At 46.3% G+C, this 22,207-nt stretch overlaps 1 protein-coding gene across 1 annotated transcript in view; it reads left to right on the forward strand.

Moving 5' to 3' along the window:
• WDFY4 (WDFY family member 4) overlaps positions 1-22,207 on the forward strand; it is a 290,100-nt gene that overhangs the window by 135,956 nt on the left and 131,937 nt on the right. Inside the window, exons 33-40 of the mRNA XM_034663601.1 lie at positions 1,581-1,745; positions 4,502-4,705; positions 5,397-5,511; positions 6,565-6,722; positions 9,707-9,945; positions 11,960-12,081; positions 13,380-13,565; positions 15,125-15,261. Of these exons, the coding sequence (XP_034519492.1) occupies positions 1,581-1,745; positions 4,502-4,705; positions 5,397-5,511; positions 6,565-6,722; positions 9,707-9,945; positions 11,960-12,081; positions 13,380-13,565; positions 15,125-15,261 (1,326 nt within the window). The remainder of the gene's footprint in view (positions 1-1,580; positions 1,746-4,501; positions 4,706-5,396; positions 5,512-6,564; positions 6,723-9,706; positions 9,946-11,959; positions 12,082-13,379; positions 13,566-15,124; positions 15,262-22,207) is intronic.

The following is a 22,207-nucleotide window of genomic DNA, read 5'->3' on the forward strand; positions in this document are numbered from 1 at the left end:
TGCATTTTTTTCAGGCACACAACCCCAAAATTAATTGAACAATTAATTCCATGTAATGGAACCATGAGTAAGTTTTCCAAAGAAGGAAAGTATACAATTCACGTGCTCTGACTAGGACAAAATAAAATAAAATGGATAGCAACAATAAAAAACAGAGAGTTTAACCACGTTAAAATAATATGAATCAAGAGGTCTTTAAAACTGCAATCACATTAATTCTAGAAAACAAAAAAAAAATTGAAGAGGCCAAATGTCAAAATCTTAGAACTAGACAGAAATAAAAACCGGATAATATATCTAAAGTTCTTTAAATCAATCCACAAGTCCTCGGCTTCTTAGGTAGTGGGAGAGTGTGGGGTAAAGTGGGAGAAGGTGGGGTAAAGAGAGCATGAGCCTACAAATACAGAATAAGAAGGAAGAAATAATCATACAGAAAATTAAATGAATTAAAAGAGGCCTTTTGTGGGGCGCCTGGGTGGCACAGCGGTTAAGCGTCTGCCTTCGGCTCAGGGCGTGATCCTGGCGTTATGGGATCGAGCCCCACATCAGGCTCCTCCGCTATGAGCCTGCTTCTTCCTCTCCCACTCCCCCTGCTTGTGTTCCCTCTCTCGCTGGCTGTCTCTATTTCTGTCAAATAAATAAATAAATAAAATCTTTAAAAAAAAAAGAGGACTTTTGTGCAAACTGAATAAAATATCTATTACTTAAAGAAGATCAAAGAGACATTTAAGAGCCTAAACAAGGCGATAATGAAAAAAATTGGGGCCCAAGAGTTTCATAGGAACAACTTAAATAATGCAAGAATTATGGATTTAACATGTTCTTGAAAAAAAGAAAAGAGAACAGGTTTTTTTCAGTAAAGCTAGCATAATAATTATATCAAAACCTGACAAACATATAATAAAAAGAAAACTGTGGCCCACTATCATTTATAAATATGCATTCAAAATCATACATAAAATATTTAGAAACAGAATAAGGAAGTGCACTGGAGGAATAGGAACAGAGTAACTTTGTGAGCTCTTGCAAAAATGTAAAAAATCTATTGATGCAGTTTGTCATAGGTAAGTGGCTAAAAAAACAAGCATATGATTACCTAATTACATGCTAAAAGAATATATAATAAAAAAATTAATACATTCTTGTCTTTAAAAAGAGCAAAAAGTGTGATCTGTAGTTTCTTAGCATAATCACACACACACACACACACACACACACACACACACACACACACACACATAGAATAGCCCAATTGCCTGGGTTCAGTTCTTAGCTTTGTCCCTTATCTGTTGGGTAACCTTTGGCAAGCTACTTAACCTCTCTGTGCCTCTGTCTTCCCCCCTGTAAGACAGGAGTAAATGTAGAGAGTTGTGAGGGGAGAAGAGGAATGCGCGTGAAACCCTTGCAACAATGCCTGCACACATTAAACCCTTCCCCAACGGATGGCCCGTATCCTGGGCTAATCCATAGACTTACGTGTCTGCAATTAGGTGTCTTGCTGACCATCTCAGAAAGCCCCCTAGCTCCTCTTCAGCCCCCAGTCATGTTCCCATGCACGTTATTATGAAGTGTGCCTTCAGCCCTCAGGAGGCTCTGGAGATGACGCCTGGGAACGGACTTTCCCTGCCAGCGTGCTGCAGTTCCTTGGCCTTGTGCACAGCACCTACCCCCAGGATCCTGCCTGGCGGTCCCCGGAGTTCCTCCAGACATTGGCTGCAGTCACCTTCCCTCTGGGAACCCGCAAGGTAGGACATGTCACTGTTCTGCCCAGTGAGAGCAAGGGTGAACATCATCATGCTTCAAGGGCAAAGGGAGAAATTCCTCTCTGTCCCTACCCTAAACTAAAATGCATTTTAAGGCAACTTGGCTGAAACATGAAGTAAACAATTTGGGTAACTTTCCTTTACTTGGCTGAGATGCAGCTTGAGGTCACTTTCAGCTCTGAGATTCAGTAATTTTTTGAGTTATCAGGAATCTTAGTAATGAGAAATTTGATGGCAGACCAAGTCCAGCTCTATATGGAATACTCACACTGCTAGCGTGAACCAACAAATTCCACCACAGGAAGCCAGTGGCCCATACGCACCAGACAGGAGACAGGGAACAGGAAGCGTCCTATCTTCAGGTCTCACGACTCTCATCCTGTCTGCAGGTCATGCCCCAGGACTCCTTGCTGTCAGAGGGTTTGCTGAGGCTCAGCTTAGAGCCAGACAAACCGAGGTTGGGAGGGCAAAGGGCCAACTGGGTTCTGAGGACGTGGTGTGAGTGTGAGCCACGGTAAGACCCAGCAGCCAAGGGGGCTGGGTGGGCTGGGATCGTGTGGCAGCTGAGAAGAGCAGGTGAGGATGGTGGGAAGGGCTGGTGCAGGAGAGGAAGGGCAGGCCTCCCCTCATCACCCCTACCATCGTGTAGTAGGAAGTTGAGACCACAACAGGGAGGGTGAACCAGCGACACATGTCTGCAAGTCTATAACTATAGCTAAAGGAACATGTTAGAAACCTTCCACCTAGCACCGCGTGCCTTCTAACATGTTCCTTTAGCTAGGTGGAAGGTTTAGAAGCCGTGGCGAGCACAGTGTGGGCATGCAGTTTTTGCTCCATAATTCTTTGCCAGACAACCAAATGAATAGGACCAATGTGTTCGTTCAGCTACTCTTTTTTAGGTGTGTGTTCATGGTGATAGCTGCCATCTCCTGACCACCTCAGCAGTCCTGAGCCTGGAGCTTTATCTAACCCTAGTAGCACGCTAGGCAGGGGGATTCTGCAAGGGGGAAAGTGAGATCCAGAGGGGCCAAGTGGGGCGGAGCAGTTTCTGCTGCATTTAGTGGGGACTGTAAGACCCATCTCACAAAATGTTCAAGAGAATGAAATAGGCCAGAGTTTACATGATTCGTGAGTGACAGAGCCAAGATTGAAACCTCACTCTCTCGCCTCAAGGCCTGCATCATTTCCATCAGTCAGTTTAAAATGAAATTAAATGGCCAAATAAAATTCGAGTAGTTTTAATGAAAAAACTAAATATAATGACTAGAAGATTTGCAAAAAGATAAAATGGTTTGGTGGGTTAATATGAGTTAAAGGAACATACTGGAAAAGTAGGCATTAAAAAAAAAAAGATGTGGCAAAGAGCAAAGGCAGTCACTGTGGGCAGCCCTGGAGGGGTGGTGGATGGGAGAGAGTCCAGGCACCCCCGGGCCAGTTAGGGAGGAAAGACAATCCTTCAGGCTGCCCCTCACCATCCCCCAAAGTAGGGCTTCTGGAGGGGGCCAGGATCCTGAAGTCTGTGGCCTGACATCCTTAGTCCAGGTCCCCACCTTAGCTTCTACACCTGCAGGCCAGGCTCACCATCTGCTGAGCCGGGGTTCCAGCCGGCTGCCTGTCCGCAGCCCACACTCTGACCCAGGGCTCTTCCTCCTCACACTCAACAGTTCCTGTCTGGAGGGAGGCCTGGCCCAAAGTCACCTCCCCAGTGACCGCAGATAAGCCAGACCCTGTCTTGGGACTCCTGGCTCCAGTTTCAAAGTACTTATCCCCACACCTCCTAGCTGTGTCCCAGCTCCACATCAGCTTCAAAAGGCCTTTGTTGCACAGAAAACATGACAGGCCCTCTTCATGCAGAAGGCTGGTGGCCAAAAGGCTTCGATTTGCTGTAAATATATATGGCATCTTTCCAGTCAAGGCCGCTTGGAGCTAATTAATGCAGCCACCACCTCCCTAGGTGCCATTAAATTCATTTTACGGCTTAATTAAGAATGGCTGCATTAATTTTATGAATGAGCAAAGGGAGGTGCCGACAGATGAATGTGCATGAAAAGTTCATGGGCCAGGAGTCCTGGCCGTGTGTCCTTGGGTGTGTCATTTGGTCTCCCAGCATCCCCATGTCCTCCTGGAGGGATCTGGGCTGACAGCCCCTGCCTCATCAATCTCAGATTTTTATAAACATAAAAATGAGAAAGTGAAGGCCAAAGCATTTCGGGGACTTGGATGCCAGGACTTGAGGAAGTTCTGTTTGTCTCCCCAGATGGTCCAGTCTGTCAACATCAGCAGGGCTGGCAGGCAGTAAAGGTGAGGGCTCCACCAAGAGGTGGGAACAGCCTGTCCTGAACATAGCACTGCTACATGCACTGTTTTCTCACTGCGGCCTCACGTGTCTTTGTGAGGTCTTTTCATGGTCGTCATTTGACTGACCGTGAGCTCTGGCTCCAAGGAGGAAGTGGCTTGCCCAGGACCCAGTCTGGGCTTCAGTGCCCACCACTGCAGGCGTCTCTTGCTCCATGCTCAGCTTCTTTCCATGGCTCCCACCTACCTCATGTTCAGAGACCACAGCAGGCCCTCTGATGAGCAGTGGGACTCTGGGCAAGTCACCCTTCTCCTCAGAGCCTTCATTTCCTTACATGTTAGTGGGTTTGATAAGGACCCCACCCGTGTACACCCCAGAGGTGGATGTGAGAGTGCTCTGAGGCAGGGCGGGCCACTCATGCTGGGGCTCTCTTGTCTCTGAGGAACCCATGACTCAGCCTGCCCAGAACGCCAGCAGCCCGGGGACTGAAGCCGAAGGCGATGGCATTGCAGAGGGTCTGCAGGCTCCTGCCATGTCACATCCCACCCGGAGGCAGCTGAGGGAGTTCATGCAGCTACTCTTGAGGGAGTTCTTGCTGGTGGCCTCCAACCCCAAGCAGTGGCTGCCACTGGAAGTGCTCCTGGAGGTGAGTTGGAAAGGGTGTTTTAGGGCTGTGTGCTGTGGGAACAGGCCTAGGAGGACATGGGCACCACAAGGGCAGGGGATGCCCAGGAAGACCCAGAGATGATCTTTTTGGAGAGCTTGCCTAGGCCTGCAGATGCCGGCCCACTGGGGGTTGAGAACATCTGCTGGGACTGCAGTGATGCAGTGGGAACCACAGACCCTGGCATGGCAGGGAGCTCACCAAGCAGCATGTGGACAGATGGGTGAGGGCAGGGCTTAGCCAGGTCCCTAGAAGCAGAGCCTGAGGCAGGGATTTTGCGGAAGTGATTTGGGGACTGTGCTCTCAGGAGAAGCAGGGAAGGGCGGCAGAGGGGGACAGGGGGAAAGCAAGCTAAGAAATGGTCTCCACCATAGCCTGGTCCCAAGGAGAACACTTGGTGTGCTATCTGCATCCCCGAGTTGCCCCACCTTGAGGTACCTGCCCAGTAGTTGTTGCCTGTGGGTCCTCCACAACTTGCCTCCTCCACTCAGGAAGTGGGCGTCACCTCTCGGGTGAGGGAACCTCGTCAGCAGAGGGCAATGCCCTGGAGAAGGGGCAGCCCACATTCCTGGGAGCTGCATAGTAGCCTACGGGCCATGCAAGAAAACTCGGCGGGCACGAAGTGGACGTGATGGCTGTGTGGCCACTCTCTTAGTCCCCAGTGTGCTTCCAGGCTTGTCCGGACAACGCCACCAGCCAACAGAAGCGAGACTTCCAGTCTGAGGTCCTGCTTTCCACCATGGAAATATTTCACACACTGAGTGGAGGCAACGTGCCCATGCTCAGAGGTGAGTGGGCGGTGACTTTCTCCTCCTAGTGACATAGAGCTTCTGACAGCTGAGCAGGAAAGCCAGCCCCTGGCTTACAGTGCTGCAGGGCCCCTTGGGAGCCATGGGAAGCCACCGTCCACCTGCACGTCGGTCCTTCCACAAATCCACAATGAGAGCTCACTGGCCCTGCCTAGAGGCCCCAGGGGAGGCATGTGTGCCCCTCTCCAGGACACCCCTGCCATCTCTGGGCCACTCAGAGACAGACAGCCTCTGAGCTCAAATCTATTCTCCTCTGGCTTCAGTAGGATTCACCTTTTCCATTGAGGGAAGTCAAGTTGGCAATTGGAATTTAACATTCTTCTGCTCAGCGTCTTGTTCTGTGGTTTCTGAGCCACGGAATCCTTAGTGACATGGCTCATCTTCTGACTCTTCCTTGTCCCACAATGTGGCAACCCTGACTTTTGGTCTTTCTCGGGGAGCTTCTGTGGGGTGGTAAGGTAGCGCGGTGAAAAGCATAAGCTGGGAGTCCCAGTTCCACTCTTGGCTATGTCACTAGACAGCGGTGTGACTCGGGGCAGGTGCCTGAAGCTGTGAGTGGGATGGCAACTGTGGCTAACTCAGAGGGTTATTATAAGGATAGCTGAGATCATCACATCTCTATCTGAGCACCGTGCCTGCTTTATCCTCTGCTCCCTGTAGCAACGGAGCCTTGGGTCACCATGACAGCCTTCCCATTTACCTTATGCCTTAAATTTTCCTCCACCCTCCTTCCAAATGCCTACTAGAAGAAATGCTGCCCCTGGTTTGCCTTCTCCCCACTTGGTTTATGTCACTGACTAGATTGTTCAAGATTAATTCACTTTGAGAAAAAAGTGTATTCATTGGGCACCTACTTTGTATAAGACCCCATTTTCCAGCAACAGGGTATATAGAAGGTTACATCGGGGTATACAGAGGTGAGTAAGCTGTGGTTGGTTACATGAGGGGCTTGGAGACTGTTGTGGAGAGAAGGCTCTTTGGACTCTGATGATTTCTCAGACGTGGTCTGTGTCCTCACTGCCCCTGCCCCAGGCAGTAAAGAGCCTCAGCCAAATACAGAAGCTGCTGCTACTCCTTCACTTGCAAACATCTCCCACTTCACCCAGAAGCTGGTGGAGAAACTGTACAGTGGGATGTTCTCAGCAGACCCCAGACATGTTCTTCTCTTCATCACAGACCGCATCGTGGTGGTAAGAACCCTGGGCTGGCCATGGTTGGGGGGGATCTTCTGCTGACCCACCAAGTGTCTGTATGACACACTGTTAGCTGCTGACTAGTTGGCCCAGTTGGAGCTGCTGTCCTTCCTGGAAATACATTCTGAGAGGGTTTGGAGGAAGGAGGAGGAGCTTTCTGGCCCAGGTAGTACCTGGTGGATGTTGAGTGCCCTGTAGGGCTCTTACCTCAGACCATTTGAGATCCATCACAGTGAGTGGGAGCGGCAGGCCCCTGTGCTGGCAGCTGAGCTCTGTCCCCTCCTAGACTCCACATCCCTACTTTGGATTTTTATTGTGATTGTTGGTTTAGTCTTAGTTATTATTATTGCTCATCGACAAAGGGCCAAAAAGCTCCTTATCTCCAAATGGCCTATTTCATTTCATTCTTAATATGCACCTCCAAGGGTCATATTTGGGCCTTCCTGAAATTGTCATGAGTATTTTTTCCTAACCCTATTATTCCTGCATGTGCTCTCCTTCTCTCCCCGGATTGATCTACATACACACCCACACAAGCAAATGCATGTCTATAGATACACCTTTAGATATAAATGTGTGTGTGTATACATGTGCACACATATTTTATTGTACATGTGTACACACACAGAATCACACCATCTCAGAATTCTGGTTGGGAACTCTACCTTGTCCTCATCTTCCATTCTAGAAACTTTTCCTGACAAGTGGCCATTCACTCTTTCCTTGAACCCTTTCTGTCTGAGGAGCTCACGCTGGCGTGAGGCGGTCCCAGCCAGTGGGGGCGCCAATTATTGCTGGAAAGCTGAAATCTGTCTCCAGAAACTCCTGCCAGTGGTTCTCGGCATGCTTTCTGCAGCAGAACCCAGGGGAGCCACTCTCCTTCCTCTTCACACCTCATAGAGAGGGTGACATCAGTGTCCCCGAATACTTCTGTCTGTGGAGTCAGCTGCAGACCCCAGGACTGGGCCTTGGCATAGTTCCTAGGATGCTAGTCAGTCTGGCTGTCGCACAGTTTCGGGCAAGCCTGAAAAGAACATATTCAGATGCTTCCTCAAGAATAACCCCAAGATGGGAGAAATATCCTTGTCAGCTCTGAAGGGATTAAAATCAGATTCTTGGGAAGTTGTGTTGAGAAATGAGAGTAGCCACTGAGCTCCCATCTTAGCTCAGGCCATGATGACAACACCACGGACTGTCAACCATGGACTAAACAACAGACATTCTTTCTCACAGTTCTAGAGGCTGGGAAGTCCAAGATCAAGGTGCCCAGAGATCTGGTGTCTGGGGAGGGTCCCGTCCTGGTTTGCAGATGGCCATCTCCTCACTGAATCTTAGCGTGATGGAGGGAGAGGGGAAGCAAGCTCTTTCTTGTCTCTTCTCATAAGGCCATTCATCCCACCATGAGGGCTCCATCCTCAAGACCTACTTACCTCCCAGAGACCCCGACTCCAAGTGAGAAGCTAGGGTTTTAACATAGTTTTGGGGGGATGTAAACATTCAGTCCATAGAAGCTCCCCAGTGGTCAAAGCAAACACTCAGAGCTAACATCAAAGAGTGGGTGCCCCCTGGGGCTGATGTGCTTTCATGGGGGCGCCAGGTCAGACTCCACTCTGCACATATCCGCCATCCTTCTCTCCTCCTTGCTGCCTTGGACTCTCACAAATCTTAACTTCAGGTTGACAGATGTGACCCATCTGAGGAGTAGGACAGGATGATGATTAAAAACATGAATCCCAATTTCCAGCAGATTTAAATAAAACTTAAATTCATAGGTATAAACACATACCTATGTAATTCTAAGAGAGCAATCTATAACTAACAGATGATCTAATAGACTGAAACATTTTGCACATAATTTTTGGCTATGGATTCTTTAAACATTTTTTAAATTTATTTTTTTGAGATATAATTGACATATAACATTGTATGAGTTTAAGGTATGCCACGTTGACTTGATACATTTATGTATTGCAACAGAATAACCATCATGGTGTTACCTAACACCTCTATCAAGTCACGTAATTATCATTTTTTTTTGTGGTGGGAAAATGAAGATCTAGTCTCTTAGCACTTTTAAAGTTTGTAAGACAGTATTATTGCCTATAATCACTATGCTGTGCATTAGACCTCCAGGAAATTTTTTTTAATCTATTAGTTAAGACGAAGCAATGAAGCCAAATGGATGGTTGGACCCATCAATGTTAAGGCTTCAAATCAGGACCTTCTGCCTCCCCTCCTAAGTTTCTCATCCACTAAAATTTGTTGGCCTCCCTTCTACTTTAGATGGTATGGTGGGTAAGAGCATGACTCCAGAGTCTGGTGTGGGTTTGACTCTTCCTGACCACTTAACCTCTCTGACCCTCAACCTTCTTATCCCTAAAATGGAATAATCTTACATCATGATGCTCACTTATGATGTTATGATGCTTAAATGAGGCAATTCATGTAAATCAATGCAAAAATGCTTAATAGGATAACTGGAATATTGTAAACACTCTACACATAACTATTATTAATAGTTAATAATATATTAAAAATTAGACACTATTAATAGTATGTTCTTATATAGAGAGTATCAAGTATCAACCATGGTGCTGGCATTTCAGAAATTTCTGGTTCCTGTCTATTTTTATAATAGGATGGTGGTAAACTTCTAATTTCTTTCTTTTTTTTTTAATTTCCTTTTTTCTTTTTTTAATTTTTAATTTTAATTTTTTAAAAATTTCATTTCAACCCAAGTGTTTGATAAATCCAGTTGTTTGAATTAACTTTAGTGATCATTCACTTAAATAGAAGCTCAAAGGTAAAGGAAAGTAGCCCTATTTGAATTTTAGATCACATCGCTTTTTGAAATACAGAACAGAATCTAAGATTGTGTCATTTTCACAGTTAACTTGGTCAGTAGCTAAAACGTGCAAAGTGTTCACAAGCACGTGTGTGTGTGTGTCTGTGTGTGTGTGTGTATTTATTTTACGGCACAGGTCATCGAGAATGCCTCTTCTCAAAAGGATGCTGGCATCAGTGCTTTATACAGCAGTTTAAATAAAGTCATTCTTTACTGCCTGTCCAAGCCCCAGCAATCCCTCTCCGAGTGCCTCAGTCTTCTCAGCATCTTAGGCTTCCTACAGGAACACTGGGACATTATCTTTGCTACTTATAACTCCAACGTCAGCTTCCTCCTGTGTCTCATGCACTGCTTTTTGCTGCTCAATGAGAGAAGGTAAGAGCTGCCTACTTGTTTCCTCGCCTGCTAGTGGTCCATGCAGAAAAGCAAGCTTTAGGGGGACCCTTGATTGGGGTCAGTTTGAATGATATATACATTTTTTGTTTATCTGGTTGTCCAAATTATGTGCAGTTTTTGACAGTATAGTAGATTGTCCTCAAATCTGTCCATGTAACTGAACCACTGGAATCATCATGGAATAATAGTTTATCCCATTTCCACATTCTCAGGTCATAAGATAGCTTATTGATTTAATTTTAGGTCCAGAAACTCCAACACTGAATATATACATTGATTTTATGCTGCAGCCAGATTTCAGAAATATTAACACTTGATAAATGCAATCTTAGACTGGGAAAATATGTAATAAATTGTATCGTGCAAGCCAGGAATAATTTTCTATATGCAGACAATTTATAACAGAAAATGATATCCATAAGCACACTTATATAAGAAATACTAATAAAAAGAAACTGAATTAAGTTTATTTTTTTAAAGATTTTATTTATTTGAGAAAGAGAGCGCATGAGCGGTGGGGGAGGAGCAGAGGGAGTGAGACAAGCAGACTCTGCATTGAACGTGGAGCCCTACACAGAGATCGATCCCACAACCCTGAGATCATGACCTGACCTGAAACAAGAGTCAGGTGCTTAACTGACTAAGCCACCCAAGCACCCCCTGATTTAAGTTTATTTAAATCCTTTTCTTGAAGCCCAAAGTTTGAAAATATGTTCGGTTTCTCTGTGTATATGCACTTTCTTCTTTTTCTCTGTGAATAGTCTATATCATGGCATCATACTGCTTACAAATGTTATCTCTTGTTAATAGAGCCATGTTGAGCAGAGAGGAAAGGAGGGCTATGGGATATTATACTTTGCTCTTGTCTTGTTGTTGTTGCTATTGTTGTTGTTTAACCCCAGTACACATTATGTTTAATTACTTGAAAAAATTCTAAAAATCCTGTCAAACTGACTATTTAATGTTATAAAACTCAACTTGATTTGTCTTAAAACTCTCTGGGAATCCCTGGAAAACACTTAGTGCCCAGAGGAGGCACTTGCCATTTTATTTGTTTGAAATAAAATAGTCCATTTTTGGTGGGTTAAATTGGGAGGTTCTTCTCTCTTGCCTGTGTTTTAAGAGTTAAGCCTCCCCATATTGGAAGCATAGGTAAGAACAGAGGAATGCTAGCTTATGTATATGCTTGGATCTCCACCTTCCTCAGATCCCTCTGTTTAGCTAAATAGCCTCCAGATCCAAAAGGACTTTTTGTTTTTAGAAATTTCAAGGATGGACATTCTCATATGATGGTAAATTTTCATTTCCTTGTTTGTCATTTTGGGTTCAATCCACAAACATGTACTGAGTGTCTGTTCTGCTCGGTTGACTGAAGGGGCCCAGAGAAGAAGGCATGCGGACGTTAACAAGATTAGGAACCCTAGAGCACACGGTTCACGGGGAACCTAGTACATAAACCACTATGTCTCCACTTAGAGCCAACTACATGATATCCAGGAAAAATGGAGATGTGGGGCCTTGTTCAAAAATTACTAAGATTTCAAGACAGTGACAGCAGTGCGGAAGCATGGGCTCTTTCTGAGTGTGGACCCTGCATAACTGCACAGGTCACGGGCCCATAAAGCTGGCCTGGCCCCTTCCAGGTGGGATGAGATGAGTGCCAAACAAGGCAGAGTTCAATATTTTGAGAATCTACAAAAACACATAACCAGTTATAATGGTTGGGAAACCAGGAGAAAGTTCAGGGGGGCTGCTGGAACATGGATTAGATTTAATAAGACTGGAATTTTAAAAAATGAATTTTTCATATTTTTCCTATTGCTATTGTATAATATCTGCCACAGAAGTTGTCATGAGGTGTTTACTTTAACTTGATTAGACAAGTTTTTCCAATTGACAATGTACTGGGTTTGGAGGATGATTATTTGTAATAAAGAACAATGGAATGATCCCAAAGAAATGAGTTTATAGTGAAAAATCTCTTGTCTCCTAGTTATCCAGAAGGATTTGGATTGGAACCCAAGCCTAGAATGACTCCTTACCATCAAGTCTTTCTTTCTCCAAGTGAGGAAGGGAGAGAAAAAGGAGAGGAAGACTTCCCAAGTTTGAGTGATGGTACGTTTCATTTGTTGTTTGTTTTTGGGAGAGTGGATGAGTGGTGGTAACTTCTGGGTTGCATTCTTCAACTTTGTGGGACTTGGTCGGACTAAGAGCTTGTCAGACTTACTATAAAATTCCAGAGGACTGCACCATAAGGTGATTTCACTTCTCAGGTGGTCTCTTGAATTTTCCTTCAGATCACTAGAACTGGAATGTCATCTCACCTCGTTCAAGCTGTTCCCTAGCTCTCTCTCAATTTTCTTCTCTAGAAAATGGGAATGGAGTAAATAAATTCCTTATTTTTATAAGATTTTTGGCTTGATGGAGTTTATTTTTGGATTTGCATCAAATCAAGTTAAAAGGATTGGCAATTAAAAAAAAAACAACAGCCAGATCCATGTGTCTAGAAATTGCTCTCTTTTGATCCAGGAAACTTCAACAGACTTTCTTTCACCACTTTGGTTTGCCAACTGTGCTGCTTATCTCGTGATACCAGATAGTCGGCACAAGGGCCTCTGCCTTCTGGTCATGTGGTCATGTAGGTGCCCAAAGCCAGGCTTAAAAGTCTTGTGAGTTTAAAGTGTACTCTGACACCGTGTTAATTACAACATGAACATTCATATTTTGGGTTTGGCTAAAAAATGGACGGAGCAGTGTCCATCCTCCTAGATGAGAAAAATGGACTATAGAGGCTGGTACTAAAGGAGTGACTCAGTGCTCTGAGATCCAAGGGCGTTTAGGCATTTAGGGTACTATAATTATGGGGCATAGCAGATAAAACTGGCCTGATAGACTGGTCCGTATCTGGGCAATCCAGGGCACTGAGATTGGTGGGTGGTGGGAAGCATGATTCAGTGTCAGGAAAGAGGACTGTCTTGGGTCCCAGGTCCCTAAGCATAGTTTTGGGTTTGGTGTTCATTCTCTTGAGGGGCCAACATAAAAGGTACATTAGAAGGAGCTGTTGGAGGTGGTATTTGGTTACCCAGAGCTTACACAGGTATTTTTCTGTTTGTTATCTGATGGAATTGAGAGGTAGGAGAAAGAGACTCCTTGTGTCCATCAATCATGCTTCCCAGCTCTGAACATCTGAGCAGGCAGGACTTGGTGGTGGGCAGGTAGGGGTGGGGAAATGGCAGCTCACATGTATCTTGGTAGCATTGTCTACATACTGACTGCTTTCTGGCCGGAGCTTGCAAAGCTTGAGTGATGTTCAAGAGAAATGCAATAAAAGCAGCCATGATACACCATGTCCTGGCCCTTGCTGGGAGAGGCACCAAGGCCATCCTGACTGTGTGATGTGCTCTCTCTGTTAGTCCAGCACAACATCCAAAAGATGGTGCGGACCCTCTGGCAGCAGCTCGTGGCACAGAGGCGGCAGGAGCTGGAGGACACCTTCAAGATTGATCTCTCTGTGAAACCTGGAGAGAGTGAAGTGAAGATTGAAGAGATTACCCCACTCTGGGAGGAGACGATGCTCAAGGCCTGGCAGCATTACTTAGGTCTCTGTCCATTTGGCTCCAGGGAATAGAACTGCTGGGTCTCACAGATGCAGACTTTCCCAAAGTTCCACTCAGGGCCCAGAGCCTTTTCCAACCAGATCTCTCTCATCCCTTTGGTGGGTGGGATTTACATCACTGAAACCTCATGAATCTTTGCTCACAAAGAATGAATGTTGCTTTGCATCTTGGGTGAAAGAAGGCCAGAATTCAAGCAGATTGTAGTAATCTCTTAGAGAGAGTGGATACCATGTCACAGCTCTAGCCTAGAACCCTAGCCTAGAGCTCAGGGTTCTAGGTCTTGCCCTGATATTCATCTACGGGCGTTGAAACCCNTACATCACTGAAACCTCATGAATCTTTGCTCACAAAGAATGAATGTTGCTTTGCATCTTGGGTGAAAGAAGGCCAGAATTCAAGCAGATTGTAGTTAATCTCTTAGAGAGAGTGGATACCATGTCACAGCTCTAGCCTAGAACCCTAGCCTAGAGCTCAGGGTTCTAGGTCTTGCCCTGATATTCATCTACGAGCGTTGAAACCCTTCACCAAGTCATGCAGTGACCTGGAGCCTCGGGTTCTTCATGTTCCAAGTGAAAGTTTTCATCCCTAACGTATCAATGATCCTTGAATTCTTTTAGTGACTCAACCATTTTCCCCTTCATATTAGTTAATGCAGTTGTATGAATGTTGTTTTAATTTTTAATTTTTTTTGAGATTTTATTTTTAAGTACTCTCTACACCCAGCATGGGCTTGAATTTACAACGCTGAGATCAAGAGTTGCACACTCTACTGACTGAGCCAGCCAGCCAGCCCACCCACCCAGAATTTTGTTTTTACATTGGTCATTGCTCCTAAATTATAGCTCATGTACTTGTTTTAAGTCTTCCAGCATCACAAAATTCACAGTGATTCAAGAGTTAGTTATTTCCTTATGTATCATCCCACACTGCCTGGCAATAGAGAACGTTTATTTCATCGGCTTTCTAAACTAGCCCTGGAAAATATGTATGTATGTACATGCCTATGTATATACATGTATAATTTGAAGCCAAAATGTCAGATTCCATTTCAGAGAAAAGCTTAATAAAATAGGACATCTATCCCCATACACATATAGTGAATAAAGTGGTGAGATGGACCTCAGAGCTTACAAATGGCTCTCTTTTTTGCCAACAATCACATAGAAAATTCCCTACCTTTGATGATCTGTGTTTTAAACACATAATCTTATTTGCCCTCCATGACACCAGAATGAGGTTAGGTGCTATTATCCCCAGTTGACAGGATGAGAACACAGGAACTTTAGCTAACTTGTCCGGCATCTCACTTTGAGTCAGTGAAGCTAGGAGTCTAAGCTGGGTCTGGTGACCCCGAAACCCACACTGTATGTCTTAGTCAGGAGATGGCAGTGTGTGCTTGTAGCCTGGGCTGTTTTCCTTACTGGAGGTGGCTCACTGGGTTTGTGCCCCTGGCAGGCCCTTTGAAAGCCAAGCCCGTTGTAGAAATAGTGTGCACTCTCCTCTCAACTTCACCTCTGACAGTTTTTACTTCCTGTTCCTAGCATCTGAGAAGAAGTCACTGGCCAGTCGCTCGACTGTGGGACACCACAGCAAAATGTCTTCATGGAGTGGCAGCTTGTCTTCAGCCATGAGGCTGATGCCAGGGCGGCAGGCCAAGGACCCTGAGTGCAAGACAGAGGTGAGCTCAGACCCCTTTCCTTAGAGAAGCATCGGGCATTTGTTCCAAACCCCATGAGTCATGTCTTCTCTCCCTCTTGTTTCTGGACATGATCCAATTCCATATTTTTCTGAGCATGTAAGTTTATCCATGTGTCTTCCCAGTTGAGACTATAGCTAGTTTTAGCCAGGTTTTAGGCTAGCTTTAACTTGAAGTGAATATGGGCTCCCCTTGCGCTCCAAGAGCAGGTGTTCCTTATAGCATTAAAACCCAAACCAGTCCTTGTTCCTACACTCTTTTTGAGTTAGGTGTGCTCAGAGAGTACTAGCTCACAGCTCCGCAGGAGCTGTATGTGTGTGCTCAGCAAAGGGGGACAGAAACATTGGCACCATTACCAGGAAATGTAGTGGTGGATCGTCTTGACTATATGGGGCTGAGTTTTGTGGGGTTTTTTTTTTTTTCTTTCCAAATTTATTTCTTTAAAGCTGCACAAGAAACCATCTTAAAATTCAGTGGCACCAACAATGAGTTTTTTGATTGTGGATGCTGTCATAAGGAATTTGGAGCACAACAGGGGTGGGGAGGTGTCTCTACTCCATGTGGTCTAGAGCCTTGGCTGCGACCATTGGAAGGCTCATTTACTCACATATCTGGTGGTTCCTGCTGACTTTAGTCTGAGACCTTAGCTGAGACTGTGGGCTGGAAGACCTATACCTAGCTTCTCCATGTGTCCTGGCCTTCCTTACAACCTGGTGGCTGGATTTCATGGGCTAATTTCCAAAGAAGGGGGAAGGAGAGAGAGACAGACAGACAGAGAGATACAGAGAGAGAGTCAGGAGGAAGCCGCATTGCCATCTATGACCTCGCTTCACCTCTGCTATATTCCTGTGGTCGAGACAGACATGGAGTTCTGCCTGGGTTCAAGGGGAGGGAAACAGACTCTATCTTCTGGTGGGGAAGTGCAAGGTTCTGAAAGAGCATGTAGGACTAGAAATATTGCTGAGGTTCTGTTGGGAGAACACAATCTGTCATATTCTACTGCTGGGGTCACTGACTTATTTTTAGAGGCAATCTGTGGTCATTGAATGGACATGACCTTAGAGTCAGAAGACCTTGGGCTATTAATTTCCTTGAGTCTTTATCTCCTTATCAACACAATGGGACAGATAACTGTGGGGAATTGTGGGAAGGGGTTCCCTAGGGAGGTAGGATAGATGGTTGATAGACACATGACACAACTAGAGCTCTTGGCCCATGTAACTTTGGAAGATGAGGTTGACTCCAAATCCCACCTGCTCCGAGTGTGGGCTCCGCTGTCCCCATGGCTCTGTTGTCCACTGTGGCCAGTGACTGATGGGAGGACACTATCGTCAGATGCTAGGGAGGAGAGGAGCAAGGGCTACCTGGGCAGGGGAAGGAGACTTTCCTCTTTCCGAGCTTCAGAAACAAGAGGATTTAGGACATCTGGGGAAAGAGCCCAGACATCGAAGGGAAGACAGAAGATGAACTTGACTGGGCTCTCTGGCCACCCGGTGTTCAGAACTGTGGGTAGGGTGTGTCCTTAACATGTTGGCTTGTGGAAAACACTGCTCAGTCAGCTCGTTGACTGGCTAACCGAGTGAACAACTCACTTAGATTTGTAACAGCTGTATCACACAACTATTATCAGCCCCATTGTATAGATGTAGAAACTGAATCTTAAAAAAAAAAAAAAAGTCAAGGGTTTTACAGCCAGGAAATGGCAGCGTGGAGAAAGGCTCTCCTGTCTCTGTACTGCCAAGCATGACTGTAGGCAATTCTGTGACCTCTCAGAGCCTCAATTCCTGATCTTACTACTGGGACTGTTCACACTAGAACCTGTGAAAGCCCTTGGAAACTGCAAGTGCTTTAGAAATGGAAGACAATTTCCAAAATTCTGTCTTACCTTATCACTCCCTGCCCAAGGGAGGACCATCACACAGGTGGTATGGCTGCACTGAGCCCCAGATGCTGGAGCACCCCCACCTGAGCCCAAGCACTTCTTCCTGACCTGGTGGGGTCCAGCCCCTCTTCCCCTGGCTTCACCCTGGACCAAGCCAGTTCTGTCCCCAGGAGATCGGTCCAGTCTGGCTGTGGGAGCCAGGGAAGGGACGGCTGCAATGCTGGGCACGGGCATGCGCTGTATGGGAACGCTTGCAGGCTCTTGCCAGTCCCGCAGCCCCTCCCGGGTCACTCTCATTGTCATGGCTCAGTTGCCTCTGAGTCCTGGGGAGACTGGTTGAGAAATGGTTCATCTGAAAGAAGCTGAATAGATTGTAATGTTTGAGGCCCTGTAGGTCTACAAATGGCTTGTAACAATTTGCTCTGGGCTCACACTGAGAGATCTGGAGGCAGAAAATATTTTAAATTGGCTCTGTCTTTGGTGAAGGCAGGCTGCTAAAGATACGGTCGTCTACATCAGTTGCGGTCTTCATTCATTCTTTCACTCAACAAATATTTATTAAATGCTTACTTTGTACCTTGCTGTAAGCGCGGAGGTTACAGAAGAGAGAAAATCTGACATATTCTCTGCTTTCACGGAGACTGCATTTTAGGGGGTGAAGATAGAAAATAAACAGATAATTTGTAAATATGGAGGGTGCTAATTGCAATGAGGAAAAATGCAACAGGGTAAGTGGGAGAGGGAGGCTGTTTAGATGAAGGTGGTCAGAAGTCCTCTCTGGAAGAGGGGCATAGGAGCAGAGAAATAAGGAAGAGACTCTCTGGAAAGAGTGGTCAGGCACAGAGGACCATCAGACAAAGGCGCTGAGATAGGCGTGTGCTAGGGTTTTCTAAGGCAGCAAAGACCAGTGTGGCTGGACTGACAGTGGAGAGGGGAGCCCTGGGGGACGTCTCCCTCAGCTGTCACCATCAGGAAGACCTGGGCTTTTCCACAGCAACTCGCGAACCCCAGGACTTCTGTTACACTTGCATTTCTTGGCACAGTCATCTGGGCACTCAGAAGCTCGGAGAGTTTACCGTGGCCCAGCTCTCGTAACTGCACGCACCTAGTGCCGTACATTTCTGCAAAACACATGCACACATGCACACGCACACACCCCTCTCCCTGCTTCTGCCTCTCTGTTTGAACCTCGTCCATCTTTGATCTGATTTAGTCATCCTTTCTTCAGTTTATACTATCTTGCAGACTTTTTAAAGAAAAATTCATTTTGAAACAAAGTAGACTGTGTTTTATTTTTGAAATGATTTGTGTCTTTGGTTTGGAGCACCCTATACCAGTAACTTGGTCTGGGCTGGGTGCAGTGCCTGGTACGTAGGAGGCTCTTAAAGAATGTGTGTGGCACTGCATGGAGTGAGGGAATAACATGCCTTCCCTCTTCTCGCTGAGATGAAACTCAGCAGCCTTCAGATCCTTCATCCATCACTCATCCTCGCGAGATGCCTTTGCTGCTAACAGAAGGCACAACTTCTCAGGTACATATGTAGACTGTGATGTCATAGGAGAAGAGCATCAACTATTTGCCCTGGGGTCTGTTTAATTATTTTTAAAAATTAATTTTGATTATTACAGCTGATTACACCTCAGTGAGCAATGTAATTGATATTTTCTAATGTATCCCAAGGAACATTTTTACAACACGCTTTTTGTTGTTGAAGGTTAAAGACTCCGTTATTGGTTTTTGCCTAAATATGCCCACATCATTAGTCCCTCCAGCGAGAAGGTCGCCATCTGGAAAAAGCAGCATGGAGACATTATTCAGGCACAAGTGCATGAAATTGGTGTTTCTGCATCTTCTGTCTCTCTTCTGGAAAGAAGAGGCTTGTAATTAAAGGAGTTGGTTTTGGAGGAAACATTATTCATTTGGTGTTATTCCTTATCATGTCAGCAGCTGACAGCTCTGTAGCACTGACAAATTGTTCCTTGGAGTGAGACATACGACGTACATTCCTAATTCCTCTTACCTATCTTTGTTTTCAGTAGAAAACGTTTTCCTCTTGGCAGGTGAGCTGAAGTTTGAGGCAAGGCGGTATGATGGGTGTTATTTCTTCCTTTTGTTCTCCTGACCCCATCACAGTCCCCTCTGGGGTCAGATGGTGAAGTCACGGCCTCTCCCAGCGTTAATTAAGGCTGTGGGGGTCGGCCTGTTGGACAGAGCTTGGGACCCTGGGCTCCCTTGAGGCCACCAGAGGCCAACGATGGTGTCCTGAAAGCTGCTTCCTCGTGTCCACCTTCAGCTTAGAGCAACCCAGAGTGTGTACCCCGGCCAGCTGTTCCCCGTCATGGCCCTGTGTGCAACTTGCCGACTCGGTTTTAGACCACCTTATTTAACAATAAGTCAAAAAAACACCAACAACTCATGTTGGTTTCTTAGCTCTAACAGACACACTATGGCAGTGTATGATGTTAACATTATGGGGAAGCTGGTGAGGGGTTGATGGAACCCTCTAGACTATCTTTGTAACTTTTCTGTAAATGAAGAATTATTCCAAAATATATAGTAGGCAATCTTCTTTTTTTCTTTTTCTTTTTTAAGGAAAGAGCATTAGCAAATGGAAAATAGGCAGACAGAACACAAGAGCTAGGGGCTGGGTGGGAAGGGGCCGTGAGGATGAGTGGGGGATGCAGGGAGGACGCCATGGCTCATGCTAGATGTGCCCAAAGTGAGGGCTTAAGTAGTGGGGGAGCGGTACGTTTCCATTTGTAGGGGTAGGATTGGAGGGTAGAGCCCCCGAGGGAGGGGCCAGGCTGGCAACTGTGGCATCATTTAGATGGGAGATAATGGAGGCCGCAGGGACAGGGGTTGGAGCAGTGGAAATCAAAGAACACACAAGAGAATTCTGTTGAACCAAGGCTGGGATGAACAAAAGAAGAGGGCTGCCACAGACAGAGGCCCTGGCCTCTTTGTAATCAGGCAGTGAGGAGAGAGGACTCTGGGGTGTGGCAGGTGTGGGAGATGTGTGATCCTCATGGTTCTGTTGAATCTGCAGAGCATGGGCGGAACAAGCCAGAGGAAGGCGGTTGAGAGTCAGGGCCACCTCTAGCCTGTAAAAGGGTGGGAGCCCCTCTGGGTGGGCACACCTGCCCGACCTGTGTCTTGTTCAGCAAAGTGTGAGCTGGACCTTACCCCACTTTCCTCCTGGGATCGGCGGTACATGGGCAGGCAGCTGTTCCATGCAGGGGCCAGGTGGACCCCACCTGAGGAGGGAGATGCACACTCCTGCCTCCAAACAAAGCTGAGGGGCTTATAGGGGCGTAAGGCCCTTTGGTGCAGGGCCAGGCCCAGGTCCACGTCTCTATGGCTTTTAGAGATAGCCGAGCAAGCTTCCGATTGCTGTCTTCAGAGTTGAAATGGCCCAGGTAGGGAAGCCAGGGCTGTGCAAGAATTAATAGAAGGGACGAGAAAGCATCTCAGCCAGGGGGTGAGACCTGCAGTTGCTGAAGTAGCAAAGACAAGCTGTTTGCAGGAAGCCTCTGCCTGCTCTGGCAGGGACACAAACGCGGGTCACACACTTGCTCTGAGGTCCCTGGTCTCTAAGGGCTGCCTTGTGAGTGAGCACTTTGCCCACCAGGTACACTAGGGCCTCTTGAAAGATGTCAGTGCCCACTTGTGGGAACCTTGATCTCAGGGCCTGGACACGTGTGTGGGCAAGGTGACCGCAGACTTGCCGTTGGCTACCTCCCTGAATGTGTGCCCGGGCCCACCATCCCAGCCGCAGACCCAGAGCAGCCCTGCCCCTCGTGGAGGAAGAGATGTTGCCTGAGGCCAGCAACTGAATGACAGCTGAATGAAGGGCAGCCCTGGCTCAGGTGCCTGGCAAGGGAAATGACATTTTTGACCATTCAACTCTGAGCACTTAACCCATTATCTCTTTTAAAAATCATTGTGGAAAATTTCAAACATATACCACAGTAGAGAAAATAATAAGATGAATCCCCATGTATCTATCCATCACTTCACAACCACAACGATCAACGCCTGGCCAATCACTACCCACTTTCCCCAGCTGCACGGAATAATTTTGAAGCAACATCCCAGACATCATATCATCTCACGCATAAATGCTTCTGTATACTTATTTCCTCTTAAAAGAAACCCAAATGGAAATTGCAGGAAGGGAGGCAAGTGCGCAGGATGGGAAGGCTTTAGCGGTCACTGGGGGAGTGATCAAGCAGTTCCTGGTCTTTCTTTCTGGCATGTTTGTTCGTCTCCTGCTGCTGTATGATTTTGGTCTTGCTGAGGCTGAAGGCACAATGAGCCTCAGGGAACTCAATGCCTCTGCTTCTGGAAGGAGGGGAGGGACTGACGAGGACACAATGCTTTTGAGTTTGGTGTTTCGTGCTTCTGAGTTCAGGGGATGCTCAGCACTTAGGGTGGAAGCCTCAGCTGTCACTCACCTGGGGAAAGGCAGGAGAGCCCAAGCACTGAGAACAGATTTTTGAAAATAGAAAGAAATGGGCTTTGACATGAAGGGAAGTCAGTGGCGGAGTATCGCAGAGCAGCTGGAGGAAGTCAAAATGCAAGTGTGGAAACAGAAGTCAGAGTTCCCAGGGTCTGTCTACTGTAAGAGTTTCAGTCACAAATCTGTAAGAAATTTAAAAAATCTGAAATTCAGAAGATTGTCATGTGGACCGTTTTTACTTAAACTTGTCGTAAATTCAATATGATATTTGTGGGCAACAGAGAAAGCACTTTCCCAGGAGATGAATATGCCTTTAAGAGAGATGTGTGAAAGCAGGTGGCCTAAATTTGGGGGGAAATTAAGACACATGAGGTCTTCTAAAATTAGGCCGGAGGACCTAGAGAGGGGTGCGATCCTGGTAGTACGTTCTCGCCGCCGTGGCAGAAGGGCAGGGAGACAGCCTCTGCCAGCAAATCAAGGGAGGAGCTGGAGGGACAAAGCCACTGGAAAGAGAAGAGTGAGTCAGAAAACCTAAAATCAAGCACTTGATGCGAAGTCACAATGATGTGTTTTTGGAAAACCCCAT

The sequence above is a fragment of the Ailuropoda melanoleuca genome, chromosome 6 (genome assembly GCF_002007445.2).
Source record: "Ailuropoda melanoleuca isolate Jingjing chromosome 6, ASM200744v2, whole genome shotgun sequence".
Taxonomy (NCBI): domain Eukaryota; kingdom Metazoa; phylum Chordata; class Mammalia; order Carnivora; family Ursidae; genus Ailuropoda; species Ailuropoda melanoleuca.